This window comes from Coregonus lavaretus (assembly GCF_964263955.1).
Source record: "Coregonus lavaretus genome assembly, contig: SUPER_35_unloc_5, whole genome shotgun sequence".
Classification (NCBI taxonomy): domain Eukaryota; kingdom Metazoa; phylum Chordata; class Actinopteri; order Salmoniformes; family Salmonidae; genus Coregonus; species Coregonus lavaretus.
Window position 1 is genome coordinate 1,354,269 of NW_028167177.1, and position 19,216 is coordinate 1,373,484.

Below are 19,216 nucleotides of genomic sequence, written 5' to 3' on the forward strand. Positions count from 1 at the left end.
AGAAGAGAAAGGATCTTATTTGTTGGCGTCATAGCTCAAAGGGTGTGCTTAAATGAAAAGCGTATGCGCGCTGTTCTTTGAATTACGGTACTGTACACATCCAATCTCCTATGATCAGTATCTTTCAAGGTCAAAGCAGACTTGTTTACAATGAACAGTGTGTTAGAATAGAAAATAAAAAATAGAATAGAATAGAAAATAATACATAACTTTATTCCATCGACTCAGTAAGGTAAATATTCAACTGTCCTAGCATAGGTTTACTGTTTACTTCTTCTTCCTGTGAGTTTCCGGCATGCATACTTGGCGCTGTGTTGCGTATTGCTGTCTTTTACAGGTCGGAGTGTGAATTGCACATTATGTCACAGAAAAGAAGGGTGAAAATAAATCTCACCACTATCTAACCCTACACATATACAAAAATATACCAATACTTTAGCCCTACCAGATCCTAATCCAGGCCAACAGCTGCTGCCACTACCACATCTATTTTCTGGGATTTATGCTCCATCAGTGCAGACAATTAATAACCATAGCAATAAATCCTACCTTACTAAAACTCATCCTCTCTGGATCGCTCTCTTCAGGCCTACTCACTGGGGGGCTCCAGTCAAATCACTCTCCCTTGGGTTATCCTCTACTCTCTTCACTGCCTCAGCATAGGAAACTTTCTGCCCCACTCAAACTCGTTTCTCTCTCACAGAGCACTTCCTATCACCAGCTGCATGGGTGCCTCTACCCCATTCATAGACGCTAACTACCTTTATCACCTATTGATGATAGAACCGATGTTTACTCTAAACGTGAACACGTATCGCTTGCGGTACGGTTTTGGAAACATAAGGAACGTAAGTTTCATGTCAGCCAAAAATATATGTTCACACACGTCCATATCTCCATGTTACAGCATGTGTTTACGGAAGACAGAGGGACCATCTGTGCTAATTAGCTATCTAGCATGTGTGTTACAGAAGAAGGCTGCCAGGAACTTGTAACTGAAAAATACTGTCGGCTGCAACTGTGATAAATCCAGTTAACACAGTGTGTATATTTAGCATTTGTGAATTTATTTTGATGTGATATGAAAGTAATGGGCTTTGTTTCTAGAACCGCATCGCAATTGAGAATCGATTAAGACTTTTTAAGAGTACATCTTGGGCGCCCCCACAGTTGACACAGTGCTTTCTCTATCCTAGTCACTAAATTATGTAGACAACGCCACGCACATTTACATGTTCCTTGTCTGTCACAAATGTTGAATGAAATTATATTTAAACTTGCTCTGCTGGTGGTCCACAGGAAAGTATTATTAAACCAACTTCAAAACGCGGATCTATGTGTGTGGCAATCAACATGTTTTGCTCATGACCGGAGAGCAAAGCACGACACGGGTCAATCCCCGAGGGGTGTGACGCGGAGCACCCGGTACCTCAAAAATCTAAAAAATTCCACTTCTCGAAACTTTGACAGGTGTAACAGTTCTGTTAGTCATTTACCCAGCTTGAAACAACGTATGGGTCAGCCAAAAAGCAGGGATCCAAAACCAGTCCAAAATCATCTCTGGTAGGATTCTCAGGGAAAACGTTGAAGTTTCTACCACACCTGTCGTCGCAAGTACTTTATCCTGGTCAGGCTCATTTCCAAACTCCATGTCACTCCCTCCATGGTTACTTGTTGTAACAGGAGACAGGATCTCACACTCAGTAGTTGATGTGTACTCTTTAACACCATTACTAGGTATACAGTGCATTCGGAAAGTATTCAGATCCCTTGACTTTTTCCACATTTTGTTACTTTACAGCCATATTCTAAAATGGATTTAAAAAAGATATCAATCTACACAATACTCCATAATGACAAAGCAAAAACAGGTTTTTAGAAATGTTTGCTAATTTATATTTTAAAAAATTGAAATATTACATTTGCATAAGTATTCAGACCCTTTACTCAGTACTTTGTTGAAGCACCTTTGGCAGCGATTTGGCAGTGATTACAGCCTCGAGTCTTTTAGGGTATGACGCTACAAGCTTGAAGAGTTTCTCCCATTCTTCTCTGCAGATCCTCTCAAGCTCTGTCAGGTTGGATGGGGAGTGTCACTGCACAGCTATTTTCAGGTCTCTCCAGAGATGTTCAATCGGGTTCAAATCCGGGCTCTGGCTGGGCCACTCAAGGACATTCAGAGACTTGTCCCGAAGCCACTCCTGCGTTGTCTTGGCTGTGTGCTTAGGGTTGTTGTCCTGTTGGAAGGTAAACCTTCTCCCCAGTCTGAGGTCCTGAGCGCTCTGGAGTAGGTTTTCATCAAGGATCTCTTTGTACTTTACTCAGTTCATCTTTCCCTCGATCCTGACTAGTCTCCCAGTCCCTGCCGCAGAAAAACATCCCCACAGCATGATGCTGCCACCACCATGCTTCACCGTAGGGATGGTGCCAGGTTTCCTTCAGACTTGACGCTTGGCATTCAGGCCAAATTTCCATTTAAGAACGATGGAGGCCTTCTTGGGGGACCTTCAATGCTGCAGACATTTTTTGGTACCCTTCTCCAGATTTGTGCCTCGACACAATCCTGTCTTGGAGCTCTACGGACAATTCCCTCGACCTCATGGCTTGGTTTTTGCTCTGACATGCACTGTCAACTGTGGGACCTTATATAGCCAGTTGTGTGCCTTTGCAAATCATGTCCAATCAATTGAAATTACCACAGTTGGACTGCAATCAAGTTGTAGAAACATCTCAAGGATGATCAATGGAAACAGGATGCACCTGAGCTCAATTTCGAGTCTCATAGCAATGGATCTGAATACTTATGTGATTTATTTTTTGTATACATTTGCAAAAAAAAATAACCTGTTTTTGCTTTGTCATTATGGGTAGATTGAGGAAACATTTTCATTTAATCCATTTTAGAATAAGGCTGTAATGTAACAAAATGTGGGAAAAGTCAAGGGGTCTTAATACTTTCCGAATGCACTCAGAACAAACAAACACGGAGGTTTGAGCCTTTCTTCCCATTCTTCCGGGTCTGTGTCATGACTCAGAGAGATCTAGACAAATCAAGACACCCGTTTACACTGAAGAGAAAGGATCTTATTGGTTGGCGCCATAGAAACAAGCCTGTTTCAAATGACAAGTTAACAAAGGGTTAATGAGGGTACGTGGTTAATTACCCTCCCAAACAGAAATTAAAAGTGTCCCGTGTTCAATGTCTCTATATACTATACATGGGACAGCAGAGTTGACTGTGTGTGTGTGTATGTGAGTGTGTGTGTTTGCAAGTATGGGTGTGAGTGTATATGTGAGTGCAGTGTTTGTTTGTGTGAGGTGTGTGTGTGCGAGAGCTTGTGTGTGTGTTTTGTGGGAGTATGTGTGCAAAAAAAGTCTCTAAGGTGCAGGACAGAGTACTGGACAGGCAGACAGCTAGTGATGGCTGTTCACCAGTCTGATGGTCTGGTGTTAGAAGCTGTCTAGGAGCCTGTTGGTTCCGGCACTCTGATGCTCCTGTACCGTTTGCCAGACAGTAGCAGAGTGAACAGTCCGTGACTCGGGTGGCTGAGGTCCCCAATGATCTTCTTGGTATTCCTTCGACACCGAGTGGTGTAAATGACCTGGAGGACAGGCAGCGTGCCCCCGATAGTGTGTTGGGCTGACCTCACCACCCTCTGAAGGGTGCAGTTACCGTACCAGGTGGTGAGGTTGCGCCTTCTTCACTACGGTGTCAATGTGATGTGATCATGTTAGGTCCTCGGTGATGTGCACTCCGAGGAACTTGAAGCTTTTGACCCTCCCCACTGTGGCACCGCTGATATGGATAAGGGCGTGCTCTCTCTTCTGTCTCCTGTAGTCCACAATCAGTTCCTTGGTTTTGTTGACTGTTGAGAGAGAGGTTATGGTCCTGGCACCATTCCGCCAGGGCTCCAACCTCCTCCCTGTAGGCTGTCTCATCATTGTTGGTAATCAGGCCTATCACTGTCGCGTCGTCAGCAAACTTGATGATCGAGTAGGAGTTGTGCGTGGGTGAACAGGGAGTACAGCAGGGGGCTGAGCACACATCCCTGGGGGGCCCCAGTGTTAAGGGTCAGTGTGGTTGAGGGGTTGTTGCCTATCCTCACTACTTGGGGTCAGCCCATCAGGAAGTCCAGCACACAGTTGTACAGGGATGAGTTCAGACCCAGGGCCCTGAGCTTAGTGACGAGCTTGGAGGGCACTATGATGTTTAATGCTGAGCTGTAGTCGATGAACAGCATTCTCACATAGGTATTCCCCTTGTCCAAGTGGGATAGGGCGGTGTGTACTGCGATGGTGATTGCGTCGTCCGTGGATCTATTGGGGCGGTATGCAAATTATAGTGGGTCCAGGGTGTCGGGTAAGGTGGAGGTGATATCGTCCTTGGCTAGCCTCTCAAACAACTTCATAGTGACAGAAGTGAGTGCTACGGGGCGATAGTCATTTAGTTCAGTTACCTTAGCTTGCTTGGGTACAGGAACAATGGTGGAGATCTTGAAGCATGTGGGGACAGTGGGCAAAAAAGGTGTTTAGCCTGTCTGGAAGTGACCACTACGCAGCTGGTTATCCCTTTATAATCCGTGATTGTCTGAAGTCCCTGCCAAATGCGTCTCGTGTCTGAACCATTGAATTATGACCTCTTTGTCCCTGTACTGACTTTTTGCCTCTGATTGCCTAACAGAGGTCGTAGCTGGTGTGTTTTGTACTTGTCAATGTTCCCGGTCACCTTAGTGGTTGAATGCGGTGGTTCGAGATTTCAGTTTTGTGCAATAAATGCCATCTATACACGTTTTTTGGTTGGGGTACGTATTTTTGAAACTCTTTGCTGTACACACAGAACCATGACATATTTTCAAATGTTAACCACTGTCAAGCTCATATCTAACACTGTGATTCAAGTACCTAACAATATGGAGGTATTTGAGTTTATTATTTAAAAAAATGTCCATATGTGTTGATTCAAGAATGAAGTATAGTGTTTTGGTTCGACTGAGATAAGGGAAACTCAGTCCCTCCAATTATACAAAAATAACCATGTCAGTCAGCACAGAGTCGATTTTGTATTTATTTTTTAATTGTCACACTCGCATAACTTTAAAGTACAGTACTTTTATTGCACAAAATGATACGTGACAAGTAAAATAACTTTTCTCACTATGGTAACACTTGACCTTTTCTGTAAATCTGGTACCCTCACTTTGATAAAATTAATTTTAGAATACTTTGGGAAAGGTTCAACATTACATTACATATATCTTCACTACTTTATGTCAAGTAGCTGGTAGGTAGCCTAGTGGTTATGGTTGCTGGTTCGAGTCGCAGAGCCGACTAGGTGAAAAATCTGTCGATGAGACCTTGAGCAAGGCACTTAACCCTAATTGCTCCTGTAAGTCGCTCTGGATAAGAGCGTCTTCTAAATTACTAAAAATGTTTTTTTAAATGTAAGTTAACATGAATTAAGGCACTATCATTTCCTCACTATAAAACACCAGTATCAACCTAAAGGGCCAGTTACACTCTTCATCAGTAAAGCATTTTTTACAGACACCAACCATCACCATATCATTACATTTACATTTACGTCATTTAGCAGACGCTCTTATCCAGAGCGACTTACAGTTAGTGAGTTATTATTTTATTTTTTCATACTGGACCCCCGTGGGAATCAAACGCCATGCTCTACCAACTGAGCTACATCCCTGCCGGCCATTCCCTCCCCTACCCTGGACAACGCTGGGCCAATTGTGCGCCGCCCCATGGGTCTCCCGGTCGCGGCCTCTAGTCGCGGCCTCCCGGTAGGATCTCTAGTGGCACAGCGCCACTCGGGAGTCTACTCATCTACTCTGCCTCATCATACTAATTCTTTCCTCAGTTCACCTCATCCAGTTCCCTACTACATCCAAAACCAACAGAATTAACTACAAACAAACTAGCTACATTACATGTCACTATACTCTATACATGGGTTGTGTGCATTTTCTGCTGGTGTATCCTGAGGTAGCTCCTCTCTGAGAACCTCTTCTCGCAGTGTGTACAGGCGAACAGCCTCTCTCCCAGTTGGCCCTTCAGGTGCATCTTCAGCTGGTTCTGACTGGAGAACCTCTTCTCACACTGGGGTCAGCTGTAGACTTTCTCCCCTATGTGGACCCTCTGGTGCCTCTTCATGTTGCCAGCATGGGCGAAGCGCATGTGACACTGAGTACAGCTGAAAGGTTTCTCTCCATTGTGGACACTCCTATGTCTGATTAGGTTACTCAGGAAGGAGAAGCTCTTGTAACATAGCTTACACTTGAAGGGCCTCTCCTTGGTGTGAATGGTCTGGTGCTCCTTCACATAGTTTGCTTTAGCAAAGCGCTTCCCACAAGTGGGGCAGACGTACAGCTTGTCGGCGTCCGTCCTAATGCTCGCCCTCACACGTTGTGACCCAATGACACCAGAGGAGGTAGAAGCAGGAGCCACCACCCTCAGGTGGTTAGTCTTTGAGCTCCCTCCTTGAACTCTAGCCATTGTTTGGGTGTTGTTGGGATTGTGTGCTGTGTTATAGGCTAGGTGCCTCTCATGGTGAACACCCATCCTGACCCGGTCTGTATTGGTGGGGTAACCATGAGGTAACTGAGGAAGGCTAGACCCAGGTCCAGGCCATCTATGAACCCAGTCACCAGGCATTAGATGAGACCCTGAAGGAGAAGACAGACGTCCTGTTAGACTCCCATCAGGGGGGTCTCCCACCACTCTCTGTGAAGGCTGAAGCCCAGGGTGACTTCCTCTGTTCATCATGGATACTGTGGTGTTTGTATCATAGGAACAGGAGGGTCTATCTCTATCAGCCCCAGGCCCTGCTTCATCCCTGCACTGAGCCTGTGAAGAGAAGGGTCTGGGCTGCAGACTGGATCCCTGACTGGAGCCTCTGTCTCTCTGATGACCACCAGGACTGAAGTTGTTCAGTCCACCTGTCCACTGTTTGTGTTCTGTGTGGTGGTGGAGTCTCTGTCCCTCGCGGTTGGGTTCTGGTTCCGACTCAGGAAGGAAGAGTGACGGCTCCTGATTCAGGTTCCGGGGCCAGGGTTTGTGACCAGCCACCTCAGAGGTCCAGTCTCTCCCGCCAGTAACACTGGATATCAGCAGGTCTTCATGGACTGCAGACTGTAAACAAAGATTGGAAAGAAAAAGGATTATATAAGAATCTCTTTGCTGTACACACAGAAACATTACATAATATTATCAAATGTTATCATCTTCACTACTTCATGTCAAGTAAACATGAATTAAGGCACCATCCTTACCTCACTATAAAACACCAGTATCAAACAACAGGACAAAGTTGTCACTCTTTATCAGTGAAGCATTTTTACAGACACCATCACACCAACCACCACCATATCATCTACTCTGCCTCATCATACTCATTCTTTCCTCAGCTCACCTCATCCAGTTCCCTACTACATCCAAAACCAACAGAATTAACTACAAACTAACTAGTACTACATTACATGTCACTATACATGGGCCGTGTGCATTTTCTGCTGGTGTATCCTGAGGTAGCTCCTCTCTAAGAACCTCTTCCCTGCAGTGCGTACAGGTGAACGGCCTCTCTCCCATGTGAACCTTCAGTTGCGTCTTCAGCAGGTGTTGGCGGGAGAACCTCTTCCCGCACTGGGGGCAGCCGAATGGTGTCTCCCCTTCTGGTGGATCTCCACCTGTTTGGGAAAACTGAAGTCTTTCCCACAGAACGAACATGGGAAGCTCTTCCCTTTGCCACCGGATCTGATGATAGCGTCACTACTACTGCCATTTGTCAATGGGCTTGTGTAGCCATTTAGTGTTGAGGCACTGGCATTGTCTGAGGTCTAGTTTAGCATTAGGAGAGTGTGAGGAGGACGAAGGCCAGGGAGTGTCTGTGTTGTCACAGGGTCCATGTTCCAGTTGATAGATCCTATAGAAGGCAGGCTGAAGGCAGCACCTGTTAGGGGGTTAACCTGAGGCGCCATCAGTCTCTCTGAATCACAACTATAGGAGCAGGACGGAGCACCGCTAGCTGCGTCTGTTCTCTCCCACCGCATACGAAACAGGCCTCTACGCCTCGCCCTGGTCTCAGCCAGCCTGTTGTCATGGAGACTAAGTTCGGTTGTTGTTATGTGTTCGACTGTCTGTTTCTGGTTCTGGTTAACAGTGTTGTTCCCCAGCCCAGAATTGAGGACGCTGTCCCATACACTGACCTCCAATATGTCATCTCTGGTCCTGGCCTGCTCAGTGATGATGTCCCCTGGGCCCTTGGCTGCACCCGTCTGAATCTGGGAATCCAAGATGGCTGTCCAGTCTCCTTTGTTAGCCTCCAGCCAACCACCTGCAGGAAGAGGGTTTACAAAACATGGCAGAGAACTCTACGTATGGAGTTTTATTAACCTGGTCAATCACCTGGTCAAGTAAATACATTATAATGTGTGTTTTTGTATGTAAACATGAGTTGTATTGATTTCATTTTATGAATTAACAAAATGAGCCAGGCGCATCACTGTTCCCATTGAAGATCTATTACTCTATGTAGGCTATTTGTATTTCTCCCTTACCTTGCTCCCCCATCTTTACTCCACTCAGCAGATCAATGCTCTCTGGTCCGTCTTCTATTGTCTCCTCTTTGACCAGCAGCAGATCAGGCTTCCCATCCTCCATGTCTACTGACTGTAAGAGACACAGAGTGAGAGGATGTTGGATCAAGAAATCTGATATGAGCACCCTGCTATGAATCATCTTTTGATTGAGCAATTAGGGATTGCTTTGAGTACTATGCAAACATGTTAGTTGATTTGATTACTTGACACTCTTTAATGGTTTGATAATTCAAAGGCATGGTTCCACACTTAAGACAAAATGAATCAAGACCTGGGCCCGTATCCACAAAGCGTCTCAGAGTAGGAGTGCTGATCTAGGATCTTTCCATATAATCTTATTCATTATGATTTAAAAGGCTAAACTGATCCTAGATCAGCACTCCTACTCTGAGAGGCTTTGTGGATACGGGCCCTGACCTAATACCATGCAGACAGTAGTTCACAGTGGGCTCACCTCAGTGAGACTGTGTGTGGTCCTGTGCTGCTCAGCTGGTTCCTCTGTGGGTTCAGGAGGAGGTGTAGTCTGGTTGTCCTCCATGACCATAGTCCCCTCAGGGTTCCCCAGACCCTCCTCACACCCCTCCTCCTTCACCAGCAGCACCTCTGGACCCTCCTCCTCCTGGAAGAGAGAGGTGATACAGATTACACAGACATACACTCCCTCAGGTACGTACACACAGATAATAAACACTTTCAACATGGAGTGTTTACCCATCCCAACTACGTTTGAGTCCTATGCTGTAGTTACAGAACGACTTCATTGTTGTTAAACTCATCATGGTGGGGATAAATATGATGTGGGTAAAAACAAGTCAGCTAGGGTAAGGCAGAAGTCATCTGACAAACCTGACTAAACTATTTTGACGTGTATTGCAGGTGTTTGTTAGTGTGTAGGTATATTTAGTAAGTGTATATTGGATATAAAGCATTGTTGTGTGTGTATGCGGAATAGGGTGAGATCAGATGTGATGTATACTAAAGAGAGTGAATGAAAGTCTTAGAATGAAAAGTCCCATTTTGTGTTTATTGAACATAATCAAGTTTTAAATACATCATATGAAAACCACACATGCAAATGTCTCAACAAAAAATATGCATGAACTGCATTAATGTTCTCATTAAAAGTGTCTTGGGAAGAAAAAATGTATTTCAATGGCATTTGTGAACATCATAGTCTACACGGTACAAGCACAATATAAAAATTAAGTACTGCCTTCACTCCCCTTTTACTTTTTCCAAATATTGTTGTGTTAAGTGAGATTAAAATGTATTTAATTGTAAATACATTGTAATTGGAAAAATTCTAACATTTGTAAAAAAAAAAAAAACGTTAACTCATCTTCATTAAATAAGTATTCAACCCCTTGAGTCAATACATGTTAGAATCACCTTTGGCAGTGATTACAGCTATGAGTCTTTCTGGGTAAGTCCCTAAGAGCTTTGCACACCTGGATTGTACAATATTTGCACATTATTCTTTTTTTTAAACTTCAAGCTCTTCAAGTTGGTTGTTGATCATTGGTAGACAGCCATTTTCAAGTCTTGCCATATATTTTCAAGCCGATTTAAGTCAAAACTGGAACTAGGCCACTCAGGAACATTCAATGTCGTCTTGGTAAGCAACGCCAGTGTATATTTGTCGTTGTGTTTTCGGTTATTGTCCTGCTGAAAGGTGAATTTGACTCCCAATGTCTGTTGGAAAGCAGACTGAACCAGGCTTTCGTCTAGGATTTTGCCTGTGCTTAGCTCTATTCCGTTTATTTTTTTGATAAAAAAAACTCCCTAGTCCTTGCCAATGACAAGCATACCAATAACATGATGCAGCCACCTCCATGCTTGAAAATACTTAGTGGTACTCAGTGATGTGTTGTGTTGGATTTGCCCCAAACATAACGCTTTGTATTCAGGACATAAAGTGAATTTCTTTGCCTCAGTTTTACTTTAGTGTCTTATTGCAAACAGGATGCATGTTTTGGAATATTTTTATTTTGTACAGGCTTCCTTCTTTTCACTTAGGTTAGTGTTTTCTCCTATCACAGCCATTAAACCTCTGTAACTCTTAAAAGTGCTTTTTTTATTAATTTTACCTATCTACCAATAGGTGCCCTTATTTGCAAGGCATTGGAAAACCTTCCTGGTCTTTGTGGTTGAATCTGTGTTTGAAATTCACTGCTCGACTGAGGGACCATACAGATAATTGTGTTAAACACTGTGCAACTTATTATGTGACACATTTTTACTCCTGAACTTATTTAGGCTTGCCATAACAAAGGGGTTGAATACTTATTGACTCAAGACATTTCAGTTTTTCATTTTTTATTAATTGGTTTAAAAAAAAAAAGAATCCACTTTGACATTATGGGGTATTGTGTGTAGGCCAGTAACACAACAAAATGTGAAAAAAGTTGAGTAGTGTGAATACTTTCTAAAGGCACTGTATCACACAACGCCTGAAGGAAATATTCTACCCAGGAATATTTAACACTGAAATCTGTTACTCTCGTTATTTTGACAACAATGAAAATGAACATTAGTCTTTTAAAGGAAGACTCGCCTTATGAGGTTGCCACGAGCAGAACCGCAGATATTGTTAAGAGCGTGATGCTAGACTTTGCTGTCACACAGAGTATCTGCGCATGTACACGGGTTTGCTTCACGCTGCTACAACGTGGTAGCTGCAGGACCAAAACTTCAGAGAAGTTTAGCCTCGTGCTTCAACGCTCTTAGTTGTTGTGGAAATTGACCCACTACTGCGGTTTTCTTTGTGCATCTACGTCATCTCACTGAGTCTACTTTTAATGCAGGGTTTGATCTAAACGTCAGAAGCTATAGTTATGGAATGGTTTTTCTGCTGATGTATCCTGAGGTAGCTCCTCTCTGAGAACCTCTTCCCGCAGTGCGTACAGGCGAATGGCCTCTCTCCTGTGTGAACCTTCAGGTGCGTCTTCAGCAGGTGCTGGCGGGAGAACCTCTTCTCACACTGGGGGCAGCTGTAGGGTTTCTCACCTGTGTGGACCCTTTGGTGTCTCTTCAGGCTGCCAGACTGGGCGAAGCGCATGTGACACTGGGGGCAGCTGTAGGGTTTCTCCCCTGTGTGGACCCTCTGGTGGATCTCCACATTCTGGGGGCAGCTGAAGCCTTTGTTACAGAACATGCAGAGGAACCGTTTCTCTTTACTATTGCCTGATGTTGCTCCCCCTCCCCGAGCCTGGGCTTTAGCCCTGTCGTTTGAGTTCAATACCTGATCGAAAAGGACGTGGCTGTGTGAATCGGAAGGCCCCATCGACATGGACACTGGGTTGCGATCCCTGAACGCGTGTAAAGGGGAGTGGGTCTCAACATTTGGATTTGTCTCTAAGCTTTCCCTGTAATCTAAGAAATCTCTGCCCTGTGAGTGTCTGTTTCCTAGGTGACTATCTGCATTCCATGTGGGAGGAACGACGCCCTCCACTTTCACAGTCACCTCATCTACCACTATAACCTCCCCTTTCTTATCTAGGCACCCTTCAGAGTATACACTACTACTGTACTGGTTCCAGTCCCCTTTAGACAGATCAGTCTGTGTCTCTAAATCCAAGGACATGTTGCCAGGGTCCATCTCTGTAGTGTAAGAACAAGAAGGATCATCAACACCAGTGTCTAACGCATCACCATCTCCACGGGAATGAACCGTCCTCTGGCTCTGGTGAAATACCGGTAAGTGCTCTGAACCGGGAGCAGGAGGACAGCCCAGTCTCCCCCGCCCCAGTCTCTCTGGGTCAGATCTGTGGTCAGAACCTGTGTGTAAGAGCCTGTGTGTTAAAGTTAAAGTCTTGGTGTCGGTCTCTGACTTGAGGACGGCGTTCTGCGTTCCACTGACCTCCGTGATGCTGCGTCGCATCCTGGACTGCGCTGGGGCCGTGGTGGGGTCCTCTGTGGCTACAGGGGGCGCTCCAGTCTGGATGTCTCTGCTGTGCCGTGGGTCCTCCTCTCCTTCAGACCTCTCCTGCTTGACCCCAGGACCTGCAGCCTCTGCATCTGCAGACTGACACAAGAAGAGAGGAGGTTATTACAGGTACATGAGTAGAATTGAATAACAATGTAGTAGGGAAGTCTCACAAGCTCCCCTATAGCAGATAAATAAGGATGTACATGTAGGCAAGTGAATAGCTGAGGGTTAGCCTTTCTGAAATAAACAGGACACATTTCAGTGACAAACTGTAATTTCTTATGCACCACTATTACACTAACCTCTATTACGATAACGTGCTGGGTTGAGGTTCCACTCCCCTCATCAACAGTGATTGGTTGGTCATCTCTCCATGTAGTGTGTCCCGCTGGCTTCACAAAGCTCCTGTGGCCTCCAGTGTGATGTCCTTCACCTGAGAGAGTGATTGGGGGAAAAGAGGTGGTTCGGTTAGCTACTGTCAATGCTCAACGGTATATTGTACACTATTGACACTGTCTACAATTGGCAAGGATGTAAGGTAACACTTCTCATAACTGCTTGATATACTTTTTATTTATCAGTGTATTATGTTCCTTGCATCACATTGTTTTCATTGAGGAAATAATAGTAAATGCAGTAAATCAAGAATCTGGTTAGAATATGATATTGTGTCTTTGCGCAAGATGGCTAAGTAATCAGGTGAATTATTGCATACTATTAAAAAAGTGACCAGCAAGACCCAATTCTAGGTAACACATCTGAACACGTGCAGAAGGGAAGAGGGGACACCCACAGATTACAACTCTGAAGAGTTTACACAAATATTAGCATCGTAGCTCTTATTGTGTTACTTTAACTGTGGGAAATAACCTCACTATTCAGACTATTGTATTGAACATTCATATTGCAGTGTACAGCCTTATACCTATGATCTTGGTAAGAAATAGCCTGTATAATGAGGTGATTTCCCACAGTTAAAGTAACACAATAATATTTCTGCAATCTGTGGGTGTCACTGAGTAGGCTGATATCCCATTTCATAGACCCAAGACCCATAGGTAAGGTTGTATCTACACTGCAATATAATTATGCCCCCAATTTAATTCTGAAGTCTATACATCCACAATGCGATTTCAACTGATTTTTCCTTTTTTATGTCAAATTAACTAATTATTGTATTTTGTTGAATTTATATAACAACATTCCAAAATGGTTTAGCATTATTTAATGGGGCATTATTCCACAATTTTTATCAGTTTGCATCAGTTTCAATGGAGGACTTTTATTTTGAATGCGATCCGACGATAACACTATTGCACGCTAATATTGTTCACCACAAACTGGTCTGCAAACTGTACCTCTTAACATTTCTCTGTTTCGGTCGGGGATCTTGACACTGCTGGGACGACTGGCGAGGACGCGCTCCCGCATTGTCCTCTCTGCGCGCTCCCGTGCCACCTTCTGTTCCAGTAGTTTCCTCCGCAAAACCCTGTTTTCTTTCTGGCTTTGAGTTATTTCCAAACGAAATACTGCATAGTCGTCGTCTACAAGTTTACAGATCTCTGCTACAGCTGCATTAGCTAGCACCTCCATGATGGAGGCTATTTGAGTGTGAAAAACCATACAGTTAGCCATTGTTAGCTAGCGTTACCTAGATCACATCTATCAACCAAGTCCAGTCTCCAACGCTTATTAAACACTATACACAGCAATTATGTGATGCTGTGCAGTTAAATTAGTCATATTTTGAGTTCCTGGGTGTTAATAAACGTTTAAATAACAATAAAAACGCAAAAAAAATGGAAATTCTTCTAAGTCACTGTTCACGTTCTGTTTACTTGTTCTTCGTGTGAGTTTCCGGTAGACTGGTCGCTGTGTTGGGTATTGTTGCCTTTCACAGGTCGGAGTGTGAATTGCACAATTTGTCACAAAAATAAGGGGAAAGGTAGAAAATAAATCGCACCACCATCTGACCCACTAACAGTGGCGGCTCCTGAAAAAATTCTCAGGGGGGGCAATTTTTCTGATGATTTAGGTGACCTACACACATTTTTAAAAAGATATGTCCAGCAACAACATGAAGACAGGGGCAGCATATAAGTCAATACCAGAAGCATTTATTGACTGATCTCAAAAGTGTTGGCTTACAAAAGCAAAATAAGTTATCACAGTAAAAATAATCAAGGGTGTTCTTTCACATTCCTCAACACTGCATAAACAATATGCATTTCCATAAAACACCTCATCTAATTGTGCCACAAAGTTGACAAGTCCAAGAAAAATACCAGGGTTGGTGGAGCCCTCAGTTTCATCTTTGCCTCGCAAAGCTAACTCAAACACTCCGCAAAACTTCACACACTGGATTAGCCGGCGGAGGATGTGGCGGTTCTTGCTAACCTCATCGTTGTGGCGGCGGACAGCTAGCCTGTATCCCTCATCCAGTTGAGTGGCAATGTTCACTCTCCCCAAAGCAGACAATCTCAAACAGCTATCCATGTGGGTCTTTGACAGCTCATGTTTCTTAATCTTTTCTGAAAGATGGTGCATGTCCGTTACACCAGTCGCTGTCCAAGCGGTGCTGTCTGCCGTGCCGCCTTCAGGGTGAAAGAGTAAGCAGGGGTAGCAGAAGACTGCATTAGCTACATCGCAGCCTGCTAGCCAGGTTTTTCGTTCGTACCAATTTTTGGAAAATCCTCGGGTGTAGGACTTTCCCCCTTTAGTAGAAACCTGTTGAATTATTAAATTTGGTCTGGGAGGTCCTAATTGTTTCGTTGCCAATTTATCTTGATTTGTTCGCCGACAAAAAGGAACTTCTTTCAAAGAGACAATCGAGTTGCACTGAACGCTAGCCATCTTGACAGTAGTACGTGAATTGATTGACGCTGCTACCCGCTCTTTTCTTAGTTACGTTCATGGTTATGTTACGTATGACGAAAGCGCGTAAGTGCAAGCCCTCCCAGAACCCATAGAGATTGTATTGAAAGCTCTGATATTTGAAAAAAAAAGATTTTACATGAGAGTCTATGAGAGACTTCTGGGGCGATTTTCAACCTGACTGAAATCGCCCCAAAAGGGGCGGGGCCATTTGAAGCACGACTTTAGCCTGATTGGACATTTAGTGGCAGATCAGACGTCTAGATTAGAACACTGATAACTACTGTTGCCGTGATATAATTGATTAGAAAACAAATCCCTTCCTTTTCCCGTTTGGCAGTGCGTCGCCCATATCGCCCTAATGAACACACCGCCCCTGCCCACTAATTGTATACACCACTATACCCAAAAAAAAACACCTCCCCTACCCCACTACTTTAGCCCTACCAGATCTTACTCCAGGCCAACTGGGAGGATGGGACCCCTTCTCTTAAAACCCCCTTTAGATCTTCTGCGCTAAAATCTCTTACACCCAAAAATATCTCTGTTGCTGCCACTACCACATCTATTTTCTAGGATTTACACTCCATCAGTGCAGTACAATTAATAACCATAACAAAAAACACATGAAATCCTACCTTACTAAAACTTATCCTCTGGAAAGATTTGGCATGGGCCCTCAGATCCTCAAAATGTTCTACAGCTGCACCATCGAGAGCATCCTGACTGGTTGCATCACCGCCTGGTATGGCAACTGCTCGGCATCCGACCTCAAGGCGCTGCAGAGGGTATTGTGTAAGGCCCAGTACATCACTGGGGCCAAGCTTCCTGCCATACAGGACCTCTATACCAGGTGGTGTCAGAGGAAGGCCCTAAAAATTGTCAAAGACTCCAGCCACCCTAGTCATAGACTGTTCTCTCTGCTACCGCACGGCAAGCGGTAACAGAGCGCGAAGTCTAGGTTCAAAAGGCTCCTTAACAGCTTCTACCCCCAAGCCATAAGACTGCTGAACGGTTAATCAAATGGCTACCCGGACTATTTGCATTGACCCCCCCCCCCCCCTTTATTTTACGCTGCTGCTACTCTCTGTTTATTATCTATGCATAGTCACTTTACCTCTACCTACATGTACATATTACCTCAATTATCTAGACTAATCTGTACTGCCGCACATTGACCCAGTACCGGTACTCCTGTATATAGCCTCGTTATTGTTATTTTATTGTTACTTTTTTCACTTTAGTTTATTTAGTAAATATTTTCTTAACTCTTATTTTTCTTAACTGCATTGTTGGCTTGTAAGTAAGCGTTTCACGGTAAGGTCTACACCTGTTGTATTTGGCGCATGTGACAAATACAATTTCATTTGATTTGATCGCTCTCTTCAGGCCTACTCACTGGGGACTCCCAGTTGAAACACTATCCTCTACTGCTCTCTTCACTGCCAAGGCATAGGAAACGTTCTGCCCCACTCCAGCTCTGGCAATCTCAACCTGTCTCTCTCTCTCACAGGGCACTTCGGCTCCCCAGCTGCATGTTGCCCCCACAGTTGACAGACAGTGCTTTTTCTATCCCAACTTTACACTCTCTCTTACAGTGCTCTCCAGTACATTTCTCACATCGTGGAATCTCCCTTCTACACACTGCTGCAACGTGTCCGAATCCTTGGTACCTAAAGCACCATAGTGGGTTCTGAACATAGGCCCTCACAGAATAGCAAATATAATCTAACCTGACTTTGTCAGGTAGAAACTGTGTCAAAGCTCAACAAGACAGAGAGGGTATTCTCAGTCTTGCCATTGCCACAGGGTCTACGTCTCACCAAACATTGGACGTCACAAACACCAGGAATATTATTTTTCATTTGATCCAACTCTACCCCATTGATCACTACTTTGAGTGGCACCCTGCTCCAGAGAGCAAAGCACGACACAGGTCAATCCCGAGGCGCGTGACGTGGAGAAGTTCTTGTAACATAGTTTACATTTGAAGGGCCTCTCCTCAACTTGTTTTATAGTTTCACTTCGGGATTTGACGTAATTGGATGAACGTAGATTTTTTACCCATTAATTCCGCGTGGTTACAGGGTTAAGTTTAGGTATTCATTCCGAGTGGTTAGGGCTATGATTTGGGGAAAGCATAAAACTAAATAATACTTTTTAAAAACTCAAAGGGTTAAGTTTAGGTATTAATTCCGAGTGGTTAGGGTTATGGTTAGGAGAAAGCATTAAACTAATCAATTTCAAACAATGCGCTTTCCATTTAGTATCATCAAGTACTCTCCCTGCTTGCTAGACAATTGTGAACTGCAGTGTCATGAATTCGAGCCCAGTGCTGTGCCATAGTTTTTTATAAGAATGGTGGCATATATTGACGTCCTCAGGACCTTTTCAAACGTCTAAAATAGACACCTGTTTGTAGTGACCAGCCTGCTCTCCTTGGTGTGAACGGTCTGGTGCTTCTTCACAAAGCTCGCCTCAGCGAAGCGCCTCCCACACCTGGGGCAGGCGTGCGGCTTGTCCAGCCTAACACTCTGCCTTCCACGTTGTGACCCAATGACACCAGAGGAGGTAGAAGCAGGAGCCACCACCCTCAGGTGGTTAGTCTTTGAGCTCCCTCCTTGACCTCTAGCCATTGTTTGGGTGTTGTTGGGATTGTGTGCTGTGTTATAGGCTAGGTACCTCTCGTGGTGAAAGCCCATCCTGACCCTGTCTGTATTCGTGGGGTAACCATGAGGCAGCTGAGGAAGGCTAGACCCAGGCTTTCTATGAACCAAGTCACCAGGCATTAGATTAGACTCTGAAGGCGAAGACAGACTTGCTGATAGACTACCACCAGGGGGGTTTCCCACCACTCTCTGTGAAGGCTGAAGTCCAGGATGACCTGCTCTGATAGGTATACTACGAAGCAAGCAAGATCTACTCAGGCTTTTATAAAGCTAGCCAGCTTCAGTTAGCTTCACATTCCAGGTCAGGCTTTATCCGTACTACGACGGTGGATATTGCTCGTCCACCTGCTCGTCCACCTGCCACTAACTCTAGCAGGCTTGTAACTGCGTGTGCATTTCGCACATGTCTAGTCTAACGCTGAACTCTTCATTAAAGGGATACTTTGTGATTTTGGCAATAAGGCCCTGTATCTACTTCCCCAGAGTCAGGTGAACTCGTGGATAATGAAGTTAAGGCTGGTTTACAGTCCGTCTATCGACATCTGTAGACAATTGTCATAGCGTCATCATGAACATTCTATTGTCATCCGACATCAAACTCATCGTTGTTGTTATGAAAAAGTATAAACACAAAATGACAGCCTCTGCATGACATCAGCAGCCAGGTGCTCCAAACATTACGAATTATGAATTTGATGGTCATTCAGGTTAAATAGGTTGTCCTAGCATAATTTTGGTAGCTTGCTAACGTTAGCTTGAGTGTTAGCTAACAAATGTTAGCTAGCTAGCCATTTTCTGTGGTAATATCTCTGGCTATCTCTATCTATGAAATCATCTCTCATAGCATTCCTCCCTCAGCCGGGTCTCTATGCTGCCACCTACTGATATGTCATCTCAGTGTAGTGCATCTCTCAGGAAAAGTGGAGGTGTCGATAGGAACCATATAAGGAGAAGTGGGGGTTTGTTAGCTATGTTTCTAACATTTCTTTATTTCTGTACTTGCAGAGGTCCAGGCCAATGAATGGACAGCGTTGAAAAGGATACGCTGAATGAGTGGAACCTGGCCTCTTTGATTCCAAAGTTTGAGGGTAAGTAAAACGATACATTCATTTTTGAGAGTGGGCACAAAGCTTTGT

At 44.3% G+C, this 19,216-nt stretch overlaps 2 protein-coding genes across 2 annotated transcripts; both read right to left on the reverse strand.

Annotated features, from left to right (window-relative positions):
* Positions 1–5,047: 5,047 nt before the first annotated feature.
* On the reverse strand, positions 5,048–14,388 carry LOC311110372 (uncharacterized protein). The gene is made up of 7 exons (XM_084188918.1): positions 13,896–14,388; positions 12,840–12,970; positions 12,469–12,633; positions 9,064–9,228; positions 8,568–8,679; positions 8,217–8,344; positions 5,048–7,143 (listed from the first exon to the last, which is right to left on the reverse strand). The coding sequence occupies exons 1-7, from the start codon at positions 14,170–14,172 to the stop codon at positions 6,118–6,120; spliced, it is 2,004 nt and encodes a 667-aa protein (XP_084045044.1). The 5' UTR covers positions 14,173–14,388; the 3' UTR covers positions 5,048–6,117.
* LOC311110412 (uncharacterized protein) lies at positions 11,422–12,459 on the reverse strand (the record flags this gene model as incomplete). Its single annotated transcript, XM_084188959.1, has 1 exon — positions 11,422–12,459. A coding segment is annotated over one exon (1,038 nt), but the record flags the coding sequence as incomplete, so codon positions are not given.
* Positions 14,389–19,216: the final 4,828 nt, after the last annotated feature.

What these genes read in the sequence shown, in the direction of transcription:
- LOC311110372 (XM_084188918.1), bottom strand. Translation starts at nt 14,172, where the DNA reads ATGGCTAACTGTATGGTTTTTCACACTCAAATAGCCTCCATCATGGAG. An exon ending in TGCGACGCAGCATCACGGAG is followed by an intron (nt 9,229 to 12,468) that starts GTCAGTGGAACG and finishes TCTCTCTTCCAG; the next exon opens with GAGGAGGAGGGTCCAGAGGT. An exon ending in CCACACACAGTCTCACTGAG is followed by an intron (nt 8,680 to 9,063) that starts GTGAGCCCACTG and finishes TGTCTCTTACAG; the next exon opens with TCAGTAGACATGGAGGATGG.